The sequence below is a fragment of the Lepisosteus platostomus genome, chromosome 7, assembly GCF_059453375.1.
Source record: "Lepisosteus platostomus isolate fLepPlt1 chromosome 7, fLepPlt1.hap1, whole genome shotgun sequence".
In the NCBI taxonomy this organism is placed as follows: domain Eukaryota; kingdom Metazoa; phylum Chordata; class Actinopteri; order Semionotiformes; family Lepisosteidae; genus Lepisosteus; species Lepisosteus platostomus.
Genome location: NC_142617.1, coordinates 55438669 through 55459130, shown reverse-complemented (window position 1 = coordinate 55459130; position 20462 = coordinate 55438669). Strand labels below are relative to the sequence as shown.

The following is a 20462-nucleotide window of genomic DNA, read 5'->3' as shown; positions in this document are numbered from 1 at the left end:
ATTTTTTCACTAAAAAAACCCAGGTTCCAAAAGAAAATGCTCAAGTTTTAGCCTAAAAACAACATTTATTGGATAGAATTTTGGATAAAATATCATAACGTTTTGGGATATTTAATGTGAAGAGAAACTGATTGGTCATCCAGGGCATGTTTGCTTGTTAAAAGGTGAATAGAGCCTATACATGTATTGCAGTACATTTTTAAGAGATATAGGTTTTCATATGCCATGCACAGCTTCAGTACAGACGTGAAATGTCTTATACTTGGTAGAGAGTCCCCCTCTGGTGGTGGGTTTCATGTATTAAACTAATCCTGTAATTTCTGACGTGACCTACTGTACTGTATTCTTACAGTGCAGAACATTACTTTACTGTATATGACTGCGACCAGTGTACACCTTCAATGTATAATGTTATTGTTAATTCTGTATTATAATAAAAACCACTTGTGTGAAAGATATACCATATTTATTATTGAAAGAAACAAGTCTTTTGCTCAAAAAAAATGCTGTGCACTTGAAATTCTGACAACATACAGTACAATACCTGTATTGTGCGGTTTACTCCAACTGAATTAAACCATTCATTTATTATAATGAAAGTATGAATTACATTGAGTTTTTATGTTTTGTAAGAGGAACATGTTATATTATCTATAGAATGTTCTCCATGTGGTGGTGCACCCTTTTCCCACGGGTTTACACGCTCACATTGTTCCACTTTGTACAAAAGCAGATAATCCATAGGAAAGATGATCACCTGGCTATAAAATATTAAATTTGCTAACACAAATCATACACTAAATAGGACATTAGTACACTAACTGGTAACATAATATATTCAGCTTGATCTGTGCATTGTGTTCTCATTTTCTTGTGTTTGATGTAGTGCACTATTCTTGGAAATTCTAAATCAAGTTGATATTGATTTCCTAAAGCAAGATTGGGATTATTGATTATTATATCAGTTATTTAAAAGCAATCACATTAAGAAACACTTAGGTCTACACCACAAAGTAAGGCTGATTTGTATGTTTGCATTCAGGGTGCTTAATATATTCCTCACTTATTACTCGTATTTATCCTTTTGCTTACTCTTAAGAAACACCATAATCTGGGAATGTAACCAAGGTAAAATGTGCAAATAAGGCCGCTTCAATGGTAAACGTCTAGCCACATTATTCCCATGAGCTCTAAAAAGTGCAAAACATCTCTAGAACATGTCGTTCTAGCTTTGTAACATGTTCAAAGAGAATTCATTTTCATACGCATTTCATGTCATATACAGGCTTGCATATACTGTAATTGTGCCTTTTCAGGCATCATCCACTTGAAGTGAAAGTGCAGAGAAAACAATGTCTGTCATAACTTGTAATGGAGAAAAACGATTTATTCTCATATTTACGGAAATAAACCTGACTTTAGCAACCAATGTCATCAACATAAAAATGCTCTGTTCCTACCTTTTTTACTGTTCAATAACTAGTATCAACAACATGCCTTTATATGCACTAAAGGTTTTGCCACTGCATATTAATAATTGTTTACTGGTAATAATTGAATAGTGGATTTTATTATTTTTAGGCACATGATACATATTTCTAAGTAACAGGCTAGCACAGACATCTTGTTTTTCAGTAATAAGAAAACTAATAAGACATCAAATGTTCATTTAAAGCATTCGCAATATAAAATAAATTCCAAAAGTTCAGTATAGTGCAATGTTTTATAGAAATTTCATCGCAGACTTCAAAGCCCTAAAAGATAAGGCAAACATTATTTCAATTTAAAAGCAACAAAAAAAGCTGAGAATGAACCTAAGCAAATACAAAACATAGCTCCTTTAATTACAAATTCAGAACAGAGCAGCTTCATGTTGTGCCTAAAATGCTTTATGCATACATATTGAATGATGTAAAAAAGTAAATGAAAAAAATATTTAAAACTACAGAGTGCACAAAAACTATAAAAGAGGTAACACTGACCATTATGATTTCAATATTAAGTGGGATATAACATCAGAGATATCAAGTGAATGTATTTTTAAATGTTTTTTATATAAAAAGAGCCCTTTGAGGAGCAAAGTGTTAAAAGTGTGATAGCCAATATTTCAAATTTTAATTTGACTGAAAAATGTAAAATGCAAAAAATGAATTTCAGTGATGTCTTGCTTGTAGTTAAAGGCCCTGCTTCTTGGGATACTTCTAATAAAAAATCTGAAAAATAGAACAAAGCAGAGGGAAATATACTAATAGTACAGCGCAGACAGTTAACTATCTTCTCCTATGAGCAGTGGCTGGAGAAAGAGGCCAGCTGTCCCCAGGATGCACACCAGTATGAAAACCCACAGGAAGATGCGATCTATCACCATTGCCACATATTTCCAATCATCTTGGATCTAGATTGAAATAGAGAAAAAAAAATCAAATAGAATGGTCAGTGCTTTTACTTAACTTGGTTCACTACCAGGAGACTCATACTGACACTGTGGAGATGAGACTGTACATGTTTTGCCCTGAAATGTCAGAGCCATCTGTCACTTTGCTTTACCACCATGCCAGTGGCACCAGCGCTGTTGGTACTGTATGTCCAGACATCTGCTGATACACTGGCCAACTTGTTAATCACCACTTGTAAAATCCTGACCTTCATAATCTAATATACAGTACACAGTGCCGACTAGAACATGTGATTCTGAACTATAGGGCTCAATGTGCAATTTGAATAAATATCTGTCCCTCAGTTTTGGTTTGGAGTAGAGAATGTGCATACCTGACTCTAATATCTCCATTTCCATAGTCATGAACTTTTTAAAGAAAATAACACCTATTGCCAAACAATCAAATCGATCAATGATTTCATTGTTTGGCAAATAATGATTTTTTTTTCCTTTATACTAACATGGTGGCTGTGCTTGCCTCTGCTCACCTCCTTTGCTTCATTCTGTAGCCTCATGTTCTCAGCAATGTATTTGACACTCTCAATGGCATCACGCACTTCAGGTGATAGGGCAGACACGGAGAGCAGGGCATCCAGGGACTCGGAGCTGGAGTAGGAGCTACCAATATCACCACTCCCTCCTCCTAGGCCTCCATCAGCCGGCAGTTTGGTGGTGCGCTGGCGCCAACAGCAGTTGCAGCGGCCTTCTTGACAGAGGAATCCATCCTTAGTGCTACACTTGGAGTCTCCAGTGCCAGCCAGGTTGTTGAGATTGGATAGCTCAGTGCTGATGAAAATGCGATGTCTGTGATGGGTAGCATTGGAATTCTGCTGCTTCTGCTGGCTGTGGGTATGAGGGTAAGGCTGCGGTGGGAGATACTGGCTAGTCTTCTCAGGTTCTCTCTCTGGCCTGGTCATGAACATGACTCTTGGGAGGATGCCAAGAAACACGGTTCTCACCCATTGCGGCATGGTGTGGGTCTTGGGTGTTCGGTAATGGACGTTGAGCACAAAGACTGTGATGACGATGGATAATGTGACAAAGATCATGGTGAAAAGAAGGTACTCCCCAATGAGAGGGATGACCAGAGAGGTGGAAGGGATGGTCTCAGTGATGACCAACAGGAAGACGGTCAGGGAGAGCAGAACAGAAATGCAGAGGGTTACCTTTTCACCACAGTCTGAAGGCAAATAGAACACAAGCACAGTGAGGAAGGAGATGAGCAGACATGGGATGATCATGTTAATGGTGTAGAAAAGGGGAAGCCGCCGAATGTATAGGGAGTAGGTGATGTCAGGGTAGATCTCCTCACAGCAGTTGTACTTTATATCATGTTTGTAGCCCGGAGCATCTATAATTACCCACTCGCCACTCTCCCAGAAGTCCTTGAGATTGATGGTCGAGCCAATCAGTACCAGGTCGATCTTGGCTTTGTCATAGGTCCAAGAACCAAACTTCATGGTGCAGTTCTGATAGTCGAAAGGAAAGTAGGTGACATCAATCTTGCAGGAGCTCTTAAAGATGGCTGGTGGGATCCAGGTGACATCTCCGTTGTAGTGCAACAGGGCTTTGGTCTTGTCATCCACTTGGAAATCCCCCACCGCACTGCGGAAAAAATCAGATTAAAACAGTAGAACACACCAATTAATAGGGGTTACAGAAATGCCAAATAAAATGATTGGATCCGATCTACTGCTGTACAGAAAGTAAATGAAAAAGTGAAACCTTTAGCATACAATGTTTTCATTCATATTGCATTGTATCTGGCAGAGGAGCTGAGAAAAACACTAAGGTACTGTTACAATGCCACTTAAAAATACTTTTATGCATGTATACTGCTGTAATTAATGTAAAAAGTATATGATGTCTGTTTACAAATGTTATCTTTCATGCTGCAATTAGTTTCAAATAACTGTTTTTTAATTGAAACAAACATAAGTGACTAAGAAAGGCCAAATGGTTTACTACCAAAGTATACCTTAAAAAAATATTAATGATGTCTTCAAATAGGAATTATAATTGATTGTATTACTAGCTGTAAAGAGAAAGCAGATAGCGCATCTACTTTCACTTTTTACTTTCACTTCATACTTTTCAACATAGAATTAACTATAATTGTTCCTTTACTACCATCTACTTTCCTTTCTTCAGCAAATCTTTCAGAGTGAATTTGTTCAAACAGAAATCATATGCCCTTTAAAACACATTGTGTAAAGAAACATCTAAAAAAATAAACTCAATCAAGATATTAGATATTACAATTTCAGAACCAAAGCATTAATGTTCTTTCTATGACCTAAACAATTGTCCTGCTGTTAGGATAGCATGAAAGGAAAATGATAATACATCAAGTATGGCAATGCATATACAGTATCCTTATAAAAAATCACTAATGGCCTGGGAAATGTTTCTGTTAGCACAGTCTTCACAATGACTCACTTAAGTGATGGAGAAGTGTGATGGGTTGAAGTATAACAGACTTTTTGAAAATCAAAAAAGCTACAGAAAATGGATCCCTGCGGCTATGGGAGATTCTGCTTACTTGTTATATAAGACAATATCAGGCTTCCAAATTTTATTTGAAGGCACTCTGATGAACTCTACACCTCCAAATTCATTGGGATCCCACTTCAGTTTATAGTCATTCCAGATCTGTGAAGAGAGAAAATGAGATTAATCATTTTCTACACAAGTGTAGTTATTGCATGTATTTTATACATTTCCAAAATACAATAACTCATTTGTTATTACATGTTCTTGTTTATAAACAGTGTGATTCATAGTCTCAGCGTAACATTTTCTGTCACACTCAATGTTAAAACTGTAAATATCTCAGTCTCTCATATAACACTTGTTCATCTTTTTTTCAGAAACATTCACTAGAATTCACTGTTTTCTGTAGTGTAATGTAAATGTTATATTATATAGTACAGAATATGAAATGGCATTCTTCCTTTGACGGTAAGTCTATTCTACTGTTTAGTTAGCTGTCACGCCTGACATCCCTCCCTAGGGGGCGCTCCACTGCTCCCATTATTGTCCTTGTGATTGTTAAGCTCCCCAGGTGTACCCTCTTAGCTTTATTATTTAAAGACTAGCTCCTCCAGTCCTCGGGGCTCATCATTAGGGTAAGGATGTCGCGAGGCAAGCCTGGCACCAGGAAAACCTACGTCCGTCTCCTGAGGGCATAGGCCTCATCCCAGACACCTCCCGCTTCCCGGGCCCGGGGTCTGGAGGATCTTGCCCCGTCACCCTTGGACCTCCATGTTTTGTCTGTTTGTGTGTTCCCCCTCCCGGGGATTTTAACCTTGTCGCGTCCCAGGATGGATCACTCGTTGATGGACTCTTGGACTGTGCCCTGACCTGCCTTTGGACCCATTTGGATTTGGATGCCGTTTTATCTTCCCCGTTCACTGTCTCACGGATTATTACTATTATTTTGTGCACTATTAAACCCCTGTGTGTTCCCTTTTACCACGCCTCCTGTTTTCTCCAGCTCTTACTACATTGCATAGGGTCTTCTACAAGATCTGACACGGATCTCAGTCCGTGTTCGTGACATTAGCAAGTCCCCCTATGCTTCTTCTGACTTCATAAGCGTGTAGCATGAAATCAGATTGAGTTTATAATACTTCGCCATGAAGTTTGATCAGAAATAATGTCCATTATAAGATCATGCAGTCCTCTTGTTCCACAGTTCTCTCTGGAGTCTTTGATGGATGTAGAGGAAGTCAAAGGCCAGTTGAGAATAAGCAACCAAAACTACCCAGAGCAATTCAGTTCTTTGTGCTTTTTTCTAAAATGTTCTTTTTAGTGCCTCCTGGCCTCAAGCTTTTAATACATTTAATAACAGATAGACATTAAAATTTCTGGGCAAACCTGATCTTTTTTTATCATGAGGGCAGAGATATATTTGCTCTGATTATTTCCTTCAGAAATGAATATTGTCATTTGCAGAAAACCACTGTAAAAAAAAAACTGAATACAGCTTTAGGTATCTTATAAGTGTTCTCCTTGTTTGGTTTTAATGATCTTGATATTTGAAAACCCTTACAATGAAAGACAATTCCCAGTGAATAAATATATAGTATGTATACACTTTCGAACATCAAGTTATGCATAAAATACATACAGCATTGTCATGGGATAGATCGCTGTAATAATTACAATATATTGAGCACATGCATGTCATTTGGAATTTAATTCCATATATTTTGGAAGGCTGTGTTCGTAAATTATAGGAAAAGTTTCAAAAGAACTGCAATGAAGCAAATAGAACTAAAGTTGGCACACTAAAGTTAAAGGTTAAACATGCAGAATACAACCTGAGGGTCACTAGTCACTCAACAGTGAATTTACTGCTATTTAATCCAAATGGAAGCCCATGTATGACCCTAGTAGTCCTGAATTTACCCTTTTTTTCTGTGTTTTTTTTCATTTTAGTAACATTGAGCAGTTTATTTCAGATTTTTTCATGAGTTAGTATATACAGTACCTCTGTACATTACTTTGTTAAAAGAAAAATTAGAATTTGCACAGTGATTTTTAGTTTCTCCAGAAGTCTTTTAAATTAAGAGTGCATTACTCATTTTCATTAACCTTTGCTTTTATGATGAATGGATATTCAAAAAGAAAAATCTCCAGCTTCTACCAATCACCAGTTTTCTGGGGGCATACTGTATATACAGCCTCTTAACCATTATCTTCCATCATTCATCACACTATCACCCCTACGCCATTCCCACTGTCAATACAGATGAGGTGTACAGGTACAGGAATACAGGTGAGCAATTCTGGCTTCTTCATCCCAATGACCAAGTGTTCACCCCTCAAACCAAGGAAACTAAAGCCAAATATATCAATGAATGTTGTTTTTACACCATTTCATCACTGGGACTTGATGACATCACCTTAATGTTTATTCAGTGTTTTTCCCTCTCATATGATAAAAAAGGAATCCTTTCTGCTTTATGAAAAAGAACCACAGTAATACCCTTACCAGAACAGGCCACATTAAAGCATATAATATTGGTGAAGTGGAATTTGGTTCATCTGTCAGGGGGAAGATGTGCTCAAAATACTACTATAAATTTTTAACATTGTATAGAGCTGTAACAGTCAGAATCATCAGACATTTCAGGAATAAAAAGTGTCAAATTTGGTTTTGTCAGTCTAAGTAAATAGTAGAACCAAGCTAGCCCGTTGACAGATTTCAAGAGGAAAAGGGTCAAAGTGCAGAAACAAATAGTCCTTTATATTCTCAGGAATCATGAATTAAATAATTTCTCTCTGTCTTCTCCAGGGATGTCAGGAAGGACACCAAGGGTAAGAAAGGAGAAGACAGGTGGCTGATTGCAGGCAGGTAATTGAAAAGGACCTCCATTTCACTTAGGGATTCCCTGAACAGGCTCCATCCACATGTCTGGGATGAGGAGGATGAGACGTAAATAAAATGACCCACGTCGTATATCATTTGCTTCAGTCTGAGGGATCCAAGAGATTTGACATTTTTATTCACAGCTGACATTCCCATTCTACAAAGCTGTTTATTGCTTTGACCTTTCACTGCCTCCTCATTGACAGTTCTGCAAGATTCGATTAAATCTGAAGGAGAGCACAAAGGACATGGGGACAAGGCAGAGCCGATACAGGGCCATAGGGCCATTGAACCCTTTTCCCCCACAACCAGTCTTCTTTGTGCTTCATTATACACAACATTGTGAAGTTTAATAATTGGAATTAGACAATCATTTGCAGATGCTGACTTCTGTTATACAGTAGAAATACCTATTCCATGAAGGACTCTGTCTGCCAGAAAACATTTAAAGAAACTGGGTAGATTTAATCCATTATTTTTGGCAGTTATTGTCTTACCTGAGATACTGAGGTGTCACACCCAAACTGTGTGAACTTCTGCATGGAGAAATAAATCCTTAAATGTGTTTAAATGTAACAAGCTGGAACAGACAGATTTGGATCGTGTATGCCGCTGAAGTAAAGAGTGAATGTCTTAATACAACGTCAAGTCAAGATTTAAAAAAATAATTTACCAACATTATAAGATGATGCCTGTAGAATTTTTCTTTAAATAAGATACAAAGTGTGATAAAAGCATAATTACAAACCTGATCATCTGTTTTAAATTTTTTAATTTTGCAGTGAGACAAACCTACTGTACCTCAACACTATAGACAGGAGTGCTTTTTTCACTAGAGAGCATTAATCTGTGTAATCTTACTCAAAAGCCAGGACTCTAGCCTCTTCCCATTCTCTTTGCTGGTTTATTCAACTAATATGCAAACAGTATATTTTATGTTTTCACTACGTACAGTGAGAGCTATAACAGTCTAGCAATTGCTGCTAACAAATCTGGAAACTGTGTCATCAGTCTAACTAGATCATTCAGTCTTATTTATCTATACAATATTTTTAAATTTAAAAATTATTCTTCATTATTCTATGATTTGAGCATTCACAAATAAGATAGCAAATGTTTTCCTTTTTGTATGTTCTGTTATTCATCAGTAGATGGCAGTACATCAGAGAGGCTGGCCATGCAAATCTGACTTAATCCTACTGTAGCTGCAAAGGTTTACAAAGTCTTGTGGGAAGGACATATTAGCTGAGAGATTAAAATGCCAGTATTTTTTCCCTTAAAAAATACTGTATGTATGCAGTGTGGAGTAGTGGGAAGGAGCTTTGGATTCCTAATTGGAAAGCTGTGTGTGCAAGTATTGACTGGGATACTGGCATTTATTCCCCAGTGAATTGGTCAGTACTTAACAGAGACTTCTTTAGTAAAATGCTCTCCTGTATGAATGAGTTTGTAGCCTATGAGGTTTAGATGAAGCGCAATTACTGCTGGTTGAAAACTAGTGGTGGACACTCTGTTGTACACGGAAAGCACATTGAGCTCCGTGGACATGAAAAGTGCCAGATTAAAGCCAGGTTGTTTAAAACCAAATTTGTGTCTAATGGATCTATCTGGTTAGATTTAAGGTCTATTAATATTGTAATGCATACAGCCTCCATTGCTAGGGGGTCAGTTAGGTCTACTACAAAAACATTACAGTTTTTCCCTTGTGTTTTCCACAGGATTAATAAACAGCAATACTAATTCTAATAATAATGTAGAACTGTTCTGACAAAGTTGGTCCACAAAGCATTAATTAATATTTAAATAAACTCTCCTGTTATTGCATCAAAATATAAATGTTTCATTAATGATGAAAACTGCAATACCTCATAACTGCTTATAGAAGCTTCCCACCATGCCATTCCAGTTTAAATTTGACAGGTCTCCCCAGAATAATTGCATAAGAAATAAAAAAGCATGTTCGGCAGTCTAATGCACACAAATACAACAATCGATATTAAAAGATTTAAAAGGTTTTGGCATATTAATTATTAAAACCTCAAAATGCAGCTTTATAGGACAAGAGCATAACAGCTTAGTTAAGCATTTGTTCACTAGTACCTCCATTGATCATCACATTACTGAGACAAGATGACTGTATAGTTTGTGAATCTCTAATTCTCTTTCCTTTAAAATATAGTACTTTGAGATATATAAAACAAAGGAAACATTAACAAAATATTTTCAGAATGGAATATATAAAAAGCAAAAGTTCTTAAAGTTTTCATCTTGGAGTCCATATGTTACAGGTATTACTGAAGAATCTCTTTACATCTACTGAGTTCACAGGGATTTTGATTTCTTTACACCTTTTTGATACATCTTCACAAAAGTGTTTACAATGAAGTATCCAGTGCATATAATTGAGATTTCCTGTTCTCTAGACGGTAAATTGTATCATTTTTTAGATGATAAAATGACATCAGTTGATATTGAAGATATACAGTACTGTATTTGGTAGCTGAATGCTTAGTAGAAACATATGCAGTAGACATGAAATCTGAAAGGTAGACTGAGAAACACTGTCAACTGTATTTGGTATGTTTCACTTTTAATATTTGCCTTCAGTTTAAATATATGTGTCACGCCCTCTGCAGCCAGAGGGCACTCCTTCTCTGTCCTGTCCCTAGTTTCCGGTCTGCTGTCCTTTTGGTCCCTCTCTTTCCCTTGGGCTATATATTTCCGGGTCTTGCAGTCTGTCCTGGCTCAGCATTGACGTTCAGATGTCTTGAGACCCGCCTAGCACCAGGGCGCCCCACGGCCGCTCCCTGAGGGCATAGGTTTCTATACGGCATTCCTGAACTCTTTGCACTAATGAGCCCGGGTCTTTTTCCCGTCTCGCCGCTATGCATATGGGTCTTTTTCCGCTCTCCTGCTCCCCACAGTTAGTCCCTTTGGATGTCCGTGACAATATGTTCAAGTAGTTCATATTCAAATTGTGGTATTAGAGATCAGATATTGCAGGTCCTGACTGTGATGTAATGATACATTAATTTTAATTCCATACACAAAAGGAAGGGATTTTATGAATGATACCACCTCTTTTTATGATACCACCTCTTTTCCCCCTAAATAATAATCCCTTAAAATTTTGAGGATAGAAAATTAACTTACATGTCTCAGCCAAAGATTTGTTTCCATGATCTGATTGACTTCATCCTGAAGATAAAATAAATGAGAGAAAACAAACAAAAGACAGTTAAATATTAATCAACTGCAACTTTTTTGTTCATGCTTAGAATGTGTGTTTGAATGTGTCTGGCACACATTTTAATTAGCTCTGTCCTGTTTTCTGTGGTGATTCAATGCAAATATATGTATTATTAAAATGTGACTCTCTGCACAGGGCAAAATAATAAAAAAGGGAAAAGATTAGAGATAGAAAAAATATTTAAAAAAAAACTATTATGATATGTAAAACAAAACACCCATTTGATTAAACTAAAAAATAGAACCAATAAAAAAATGAATTTTAGAAATCCACTGAAAGTTCTTTGTACTGCAGCAGAGCATTTTCTAATGAGGTTCCAAAAAACTGAGACAAACACCTGAGCCCTCAAATCCATAGGCATTCTTTGTATGAAAAGCATCTGTTTCAAGTAGATAGTCAGAAGAGAATGGGAGATCAAGTGCCACTTTTATACTGTCACAATCCTCTCCGGGAAATATAACTGCTGCTCCCAGACAGTTTTTTTTTCTCTACTGACAGGATAAACAAGAGAAACCAGGAGTCAGTAAGTCCTGGAGAGATTTTAGTGCTTTGGACTGTGAATAAACTGGCGCCATGTTGCTGTCTGATCCAGCAAAAAACTTTAACCATTACAGCAGTTTTCATATGAGTTACAGTAAAACTTAATTTCATCACTGAAAATGGTTTGTAGGTAGAGTAAACTTTTAAACCATAAAGGAAAGGTGTGCCAGAAAGCCCAATAGTGCACTAGGATTTTTTTCTGTAAGGATTAAAAATATGGTGTGGGTTGCGGTATCAATTGTAAAAGATACACCTTTTCCTCCTGTCAGGTCCTGAAACACAGTCGCAATAGAGTCCAGAAGTACAGGTAGTTGGTCAATGGTAAAGCAATGTGTTTACAGGAAGAATTGATTAAAGAGACCTTCGTCTTGGAGTAATAGCAGAAATTAGATTTTTTGCCATCAAAGAAGATTAAATATTGATATATTAAGAATATAATCTTATAGGGCTTTTTAAAGCATAAGCTAAGGCATCATAAATGGAAATGGTTTTACAAGGAGCTGACTGTAGCTGAAATCACTGTCATTAATCAAAAAGCGCAAGCCACAAGAACACCTAAGGTCAGGAGCCAACATCTGATTGCTGTTTGATGGAAATAGTTTTTTTCTTTTAGCTTGGGAAATTGGTTAGAACCTTGAAGAAGTATGGTTGAAAAGCAGTTAATATTTTGCGAACATACAAAGTTATTGAAGAAACAAGTGTTTGATTTTGACATTTTTACAGGGACTATTTGATATTTTTTGTGCTAATACGTTGTTTTCTACACTTCTAATGTTTCATGTACAGTACAGTATAATGTTCATGATTTCACTTTTCAGATCAAAGGAGAATCAGAACACATAGGATTCTACCCTATTCAATCAGAGTAACAATTCAATTAATAAAAATTAATAACATAGAGATCACAGACTAAATATCAACTTCTGAAAGTAGCTAATGCTCTTTCATTTGGTCTCTCTAACCAGATTCAGACCCAGACAATGTAATAAGAAGTTATATGTTTATGCACTCGATACATAGAGGATTTTCAAGTAATGGTAAGCATACTGGTAATTAATATTAGGAACTACTATTGCTGTAGGTTTAATTATAAGAATATTTTCCAACCTTAGAGAAAAGTATGTGCTACATGACAGTAATTAGTTGGTATCTTGTATAAGCAACTTTCTAAGCTGTTGTCAGTAATACACAATTCCACACAATTTATTTTTTCTTTTACTAGCTTCAGAATGTCTGATACCCAGAATTTTCACTATGAACATCTTTATTTTATTTTCTCCAGCATATGGGAGCATATGCTGTGTGCTTATTAAGTAAAAGCCCTCCAGTGTTCACTGCTGCAATGCAGGCAGTGTTCATTTGAAGCATTTACATATATATCTTATTTAATTAAAGTCCTCTACTTCAGGGCACTCTCAGTCGAGTACTGAGATGGATGCTTTTACTGAACTTGACAGAGTAAACAGTCCACTTGATGGAAGGAGTATTTATTTTGGGTTTGTTCTGTGTTCTTTATTTTATATCACCTGCACTAAACACACAGCCTCCCCATCTTTTCTTGTCTTGTCAGATCCCCACACACTGTTCCCTACCTGCATCATGCTAACACCCATCAGAAACATTTGCATCCAACAAGCACTGATGCATAGTTCATAGGTCCTAATCAGGTCAACATACCCTAAGGCCTGTTGAGATAGATACAGATGTACACACTTTGTCTTCAGCCTGGAGACTTAAGAAGACAGTTCTTATCATAAGGATCCCAGATAGGTCTTCATTTTATATGCAAAATGGCGATAAATGTTTCCTATAAAGGCCACCGGCAGCTAATTTTTGAAAGGATTTAAACATTGAAAAGCAAGCACATGATATGTGATAAACCAGTTGTCAATTCAAGTTGCTAATAAGAAGTGTACAGTACGGCTTTTTACTTTTATAAGTAGTGTATGAGACACTGAATATGCAATAACATGAGCCAACAAGCAGAGTAAATTAAATGCTTTACCTTATAACAAAAAATACGTTGCTTCCTAATTATCTAATCAATGGCGTTATTTTAGAAGTAATGCTCAATGTTGTTTCTAAGTCTTGTAAGTAAATTAAATCCATCTCTACATATTAAGCAACAAATATTAGTATTCTTATTTATTCCACTGCAGACTACACTGTATTTCCCCTGTGGCAAGGAGTGACTAAAAAGGCATACTGTCTGAGTCATAAATATAAAATACTAAAAGAATCTTTTCAAAATGCATTTATACATATTCTCTAGTTTAAATTTGTCTTGCATCAGGCAATAAATGACAGTACTATCAGCAGAACATATTAGAATACTACTGTAACATTAGCAGAGTTATTTACTGAGCCCATTTAAGCTGACGAATTGCAATAATTTATTAACACCATTTTGCTTTTTGCGCTTAAAAAAATCATACTATTAATGATTTATAAAAAAATAAAAATTATTCTCTGTTTTAGATAAGTCTACGTGTTTCTGAACAAAAGCGGTCTCCTGCACCTACTTCTCCACACTTTCTGTCACATCTCTTCCAATTATTGTCTAGTCACTGAGCTACACTAATCCATTAGCTCTTAATGGTCAAATTCAATATCTCCCATTCAATGGCCTCTACTTATCTGTCACATAACATTCCATTGTATCATATCAAAACAAACTAGACTATATTCCTCTTCAGTCACTAACTTCTGACACCAGTCTGAAATAAAGCATACTTCTTTAGGAACTAACACAGTCTGGGTTACGTGTTAATTTAATTGATTTAATTAAATTAAGCAGTTTCAATATCTTTGAATGTTAACTCGGATACTTTTAGCAATTAAATATGAGAAATTGAATGCCCTACTGTTATACTTTAAAGACGTAAAGGTGGTTTAGTCTTGGAGAGGAGCGAAAGGGAGTTTGCAATTCACTGGAATTTTCAGAAGCAGCCTGAAAGGTACAGTATTTGAAGAAGCATCAGTCAAAGTTCTGCAGGGAGAAATCAGTTTAGCTGACAGTAGTTGTTTGACTATGATGGATTAATTTGATGTAAAATTAATAGGCTGTACCAGGCAGAGTGGTGGCTCTGTGGCCAAGGGTCTGCTCCTGTGGCTAGAAGGTTGCTGGTTCAAATCCTGCAGCCGGCAGAGGAATCCAACTCTGTTGGGCTACTGAGCAAGGCCCTTAACCCAACTGCTCCAGGGATACTATACAATGGTAGACCCTGTGCTCTGACCCCAGGCTCTCTCTCTGTCTGTGTGTCTCATAAAGAGCAAGCTGGGGTATGTGAAAAAATAATTCCTAATGCAAGAAATTGTAAAGGGTTAATAAAGTAATGTTGTTGTATGTTTATGGTCCTCTATTGTAGGCAGCAGTATCAAGCTATCCTATGTATTGGGATATTTAAGTCCTTTAATTCCCAGAAATCATTACTCTACCTTAAAACACACCACCTCATAGCCTTTGAATTTTCTGCTAACATACTGTACACAGTGCCCTTTCAGCTTTTTATCAATCAATGCATATTCATTTAAGGAAGTGCATCACTATGATAGCACTCTCCGGATTAAGTCAAAAGCCCCAATGTTTTATTTAAGTAATGATTTGTCATAGCTACACATTCCCTTTTCTCATAATATATAGAGCCATTCAAGACAAAAGCCACCTGCATAACCCTGACAAAGACAAATCAGAAAGTTGATGCCTACCACTTTAACCAGCTGGGACATGGACACTTCAAACTGCACAATGACTGGGTCGGACACATTCTCCACAGGCCGTATGTACTGGTTGTAATTGGCAAAAATAACAGAAAATAACCGGTGCTCTGCTTCAGAACATGTACCACCTGGAGAAAAAAGAAGAGAAACATCGTCACACCGCCCGAAATAACAAAAGAATGCACCGCTTTCTCATTGATATACAGTATACTTTCTCTTTGACTATTCCAAAGCTGTAAACTTAATTTGCAGCAGAAAAAAGCACTACAGTACAATACATATTTCAGAAGTGCAACAGCCCTTTAAACAACAGCAGTAAAACAGATTTACACCTTATTAACTAGTGTATATTGACGTCTTAACCTCTAAGAGTATGTGGAAATATAAAAATTAACAACAGCAGCATGTAATCTTAAGAGGTTACCACCTTCCAGAGTCTGGAAGACAATGCTTCCTTTGTTTTTTAACTTAACCTTTTTTCTTTTTACCTAGCTACATCATTTTTTTCAGTGTTTAAAGCTGGACACATACATTTTTATTATTTCAGAACGGTCTTAAGTCTTGATATTTACTAATCCTTCTAATTTTTTAATCCGGTTTAATTATCTTCTTAATTTATCACATGCAAATAGACAAACACTGCAAAATAATATTTACATGTCAGCCTCTTGCACAATATTTAAGCGGTTTAGTGTCAGATAACCCATTTGGCAATTTCAAACCACATTCTATGAATAACTAAGGAATTATGATCTTGCTGTGTGGTCTATCCATTATCAGAAAAACATTTATTGCTGTTAATTGTCGTGTCAACCCTTAGTCTATGCTGAAAGTACAGAGCCCAGGGCAGGACTGCACATTGAATCGGATGCTAGTCTTTTGGAGGGCACACACACAGGCATAATTTACCTCAATTAGCCTTTTCGGCAAGGCTTAGGAAGAAGGAAGGAAAAAGACGCATCAACGTAAAAACCAATATAAAAATTAGGAGAACACGGTACCTCCACCAAGAAGGCACTCCAGGCCAGAATCAAACACCTAGAGCTTAAGGTAGTGGCTGTAACTGTCATACCACTGCACTGAGCGAACATTAAATCTCCTAATTGATGGCTTTCATCTGACGACGGAGGCGTAGCTACAGTACAGTAAGCTCCTGTCCAATATCTGCCGCTGGTCCGTCCCGCTAGGCACCCAAACGTCACTTCGAGAGCAAGATATCTTTCCCAGCAAGGAAAGATGCCAACAACGTTATCGTTAACGTTAAGCATCCTTGTTCATTTTTAATATTACACTGGACCCCTGTACCCTTAATACCTCCACTCTCAGAAGGGTATAAAGTGAACACCTTCAACCCTCCGTGCCCTTTTTTTAGAACAGCTTAGGACACGTACTGTACAGTACAGCTTCTTTTGCTTACCGATTTTAAAACAAACCGTGGAAGAAAGCCAATTTGTGTGTTTTAAGTTATTAATGCTCGTGAAATCTCAGGTAAATGTGTGTACTGTAATTCGCTGTTTTAAAGTAACTGAATATAGCAGCATATTCCCTTTCTTCTGTTATTTGTTGAAGTAAAAACGCGATATATAGCACTTCTTTCACTTGATGAAAAATACAAATTTGAAGTAAGGGGGCATTCCGTTGTCTATTTGCAGGTAGGGCGTGAAAATTGTTAATCGGTAATACTGAAAAAAAAACAGTTCCACTGAATTAACTTACTATAAATGATGAATAAACGGACACATTTGCTGTCCTTTAAATTACTGTTGCTTTTAACTGTAACACGACGATTGTTTTCTTCTGTTTAATGAGATTAAATTACAATTACATTTTAACTGTTAAAAATATCATCCCAGTTACATAAGAATAAATGATCTTAAATGTGATCATACCTTAACTACTTTCTGTATCGTGAAAACACACTGGCTAAATGTTGACTTAACACTAGAATTCTATTTTCAATTATTTCCTACAACTGCATTATAAAACAATGAAAATGTATCATCATTTTGAATCATTAAATTAATCTATACATGTAGATTTGCACAAGGTTTCATGCTTGTCTCAGTATGTCGCTGTTAGTTTCCGAAGGAAATGTATTTCAAAGTTTGGTTTGTAAAAAGACAGCTAAAAGTTTAATACCTTCTTAGAAAGCTAGTGCGGCACACATAGGTTACTGTAGGGTGCCATATGTACTATAACAGGTTACAGCGTATTAAATAATTCCCTCATACTAGAATACTAAAACGAAAACCACATGCAAATTTAGCTCAAGGATTTGCAGTACTTACCGGAGAGAAGAAAAACAATGTAGGAAAATGTCAGCAGAAACACAAAACACATGGTTTTCATTGCGGGGACCGTAGGATTTAATCCTCAGAGCTTCTGAGCGCAGACTAAACGGTGAGAAAGTGGGAGAAAGGGAGTGTTGTTATAGCTTCAGCACTGCAACAGCCTGAGCAGGGGAGAGAGCACGGCGAGGGAGGGCTAGAAAGCACGTTAGTCACAGCGCACTCAGTCCAAACAGGGTACGGCCTGGAGACTGCAGGTGAGCAACCTCGCTGGGCAGATGTATGAGGCGTGTTCATTTAAATATGTGAATATATGTCCATCACGAATCTTGAAAGTAACTAAAAAAAAACTTTTATTGCAATTGAACGCAAGCAGGAATGTTTTTGTACATTACTTTTCGCGCGGGTATTAAGAGAACGTTGTCTGTTTTTCATTCGAAAATTCTGTACATTAATGAGTATTTCGTGTGTTGAGTATCGTATCAGCAACACCTTGACCGTACCGTACTACTGCAGCCAACGTTGCAACCAACAATAATTTTCAACAGGCCTTGAACTTTCAGCACTGCGGACAGCCCCATATCTAAAGAAGAGCTCTTAATCCGAGCTCTCTGTAACTATGAGAGATAAACTCCAGTACGCCAATAAAAAGTATGACATGTGTAGATGTTCTGGTATACTTTACTGCCCTGAAGAAAATAACCTAAAGGTTTGTGTACAAATTTGGAATTTATGTAGAAAATTATTGGTTGTCTATAGGCTATCTTCATAAGGGTAAAACCGTATCATCATTCACACGAAAATCACTGGAAATCAACACATTCCATTACAAACACTTGCATATTCATCAGTGACTGAATAATATTCATCATGCCTTTCAATATGTCGAAGTTCAGACAGAGGCAAAGGAAACCATTGTTGACTGTTTGGCCTGAATAAAAAAAAACTTACTGATTATAAGGGCCATCCTGTGCAACCAAGTTTATTGACAACATGGGAAACAGCTTAGATTAGAGACCACATTGCTGTTTGGGATCCATTTAGAAGGTACTAAACAGGAAATTATACTTTTCATATTTTTCATTTTCACTTATTTATTTTTATTCCTGTGAAATAGTCATAATGCTTAGTTTAAGAGTCATAATGCTCAATACATGTTTACAGGTCTGTATATGTATATCCTCTATTGCAGACGACAATATATTCCATGTAATAATATATTATAATACATATACAATCCACCACCATTTCTTAAAAACAATTCTTTCTGAATTTGTAATTCATAAGGCAAATGATGTTGAATCTAATCAGTAAAAATTAACCTGATCATGAAGAAGTAACAAGTTTTATTTATTTTCCAGTTCAGTTCAGAGTAATATAAAGGACATACTGGATGAGTAAATCTGTCTCCTGGGGGCTGTTGTACAATACTGGTGTTGATTTTCAATTTAAAGGGTTAATTCAGTTTCTTCTACAATTGAAATATAAACCTTTTTACTGAGACCAGCAGTAGATGGTCTGACCCCACAGCATCCAATATTGATTTCAAATGACCACTGCATGCCTGACAGACACAAGACGCTGTCAGTGCAGATAGAGTTCAAAGGATCACAATTAGAAATATTTGCCACAATCCCCTCTTCCTCCACAGTTGTCATGTGTGGTTGACTGTGGAACATTTGTTTTATTCTTATTGACATAACTGCCTCCTATTATGGACCATAAAATTAACTCCCTAAAGCCCACTTGTCATAGTTTGTCTTATAAATTCAGATATCTTACTTTTGTTGGGTATTTACTACCATGTATGTTGATTGCAAAAATGAAGTGTCCTGTTGGTCTGAAATTGTTTTTCTTTTGGAGAAGCCCTTTCTCCAAGCCCTTTCAGTCATGTTTTGGGGTTTTAAAGGAAAGCAACTAAACTGTTATTTTTGTCAGTGAAGGAAAAAACAGAAGGGTAATATCTGATTTTCAGAAGGCACACCTTTAGGGGGAAAACATATTATAAATTGACTTTATACCACCATGTTTTGGCACCTAGTAACAGATACATTGTTTACACAGGCTGGCAATTGATTTCTTAGTTCCTTAACAAATAAAATGATGATATATATTTTTATTTGACATGAAATTTAGTGACAAACATTAAATAAGTGTCCAAGGTCTCATTTCATTATAATGAGTTAACTGTATACCGTTATTGGTCTACATCAAGTACAAAAGACTAGTATGTTTAATAACATACTATAATGCGATCAAATAGAACAATATTAATTTGGTTAAAATTTAAAGTTTAATAATAAAAGAATGATGCTTTTGTAACATTCTAGTATGCTACAAAATACATTTTTACAAAAAAAAAAAACATAATACTATAAAGGACACCTAACCACCGTACAAATAAATAGAGAAATCCTAATTGCTATTCTTTCCACCCTCACTCAGGACAAAATGTACATCATTAAAAGGTCAGACAAAAATAATAAAAACCACACTATAAAAGGTTTAATATGTGGATTTAGCTTTGTAACAGAGTTTTTCTGTCAATCATTTACAGTACGCTCATTATTGTTTATTACAGCTACTCATGGCAATGTAGTTGTGTCCTTCAAGCTCCATAAATTCTATGGTTCTACAGCTAAATATACTTAATCTTCCAAAACTATTGTTATGAAAAAAAAATCTAAAATTAACAGTTTATTATTATAAAATTGTCTGTAATGAGGCAAAATTTACATGGTATGGACCTAATAGAATATTCTTAACCCTAGTATTCCTTATTTATTCCTTAAGAAAAAAGTTTCTTGCTGTAATTATTGTAAGTTCAAATTGTCTACTGTCATCATTCAT

At 36.2% G+C, this 20462-nt stretch overlaps 1 protein-coding gene across 1 annotated transcript; it reads right to left on the bottom strand.

The window, feature by feature from the left end:
* Positions 1-444: 444 nt before the first annotated feature.
* chrna3 (cholinergic receptor, nicotinic, alpha 3) lies at positions 445-17860 on the bottom strand. The gene is made up of 6 exons (XM_088641308.1): positions 17613-17860; positions 15313-15452; positions 10968-11012; positions 4980-5089; positions 2926-4042; positions 445-2395 (listed from the first exon to the last, which is right to left on the bottom strand). Exons 1-6 carry the CDS (start codon positions 17671-17673, stop codon positions 2267-2269), a joined length of 1602 nt encoding a protein of 533 aa, XP_088497434.1. The 5' UTR covers positions 17674-17860; the 3' UTR covers positions 445-2266.
* Between the last annotated feature and the right edge of the window lie 2602 nt (positions 17861-20462).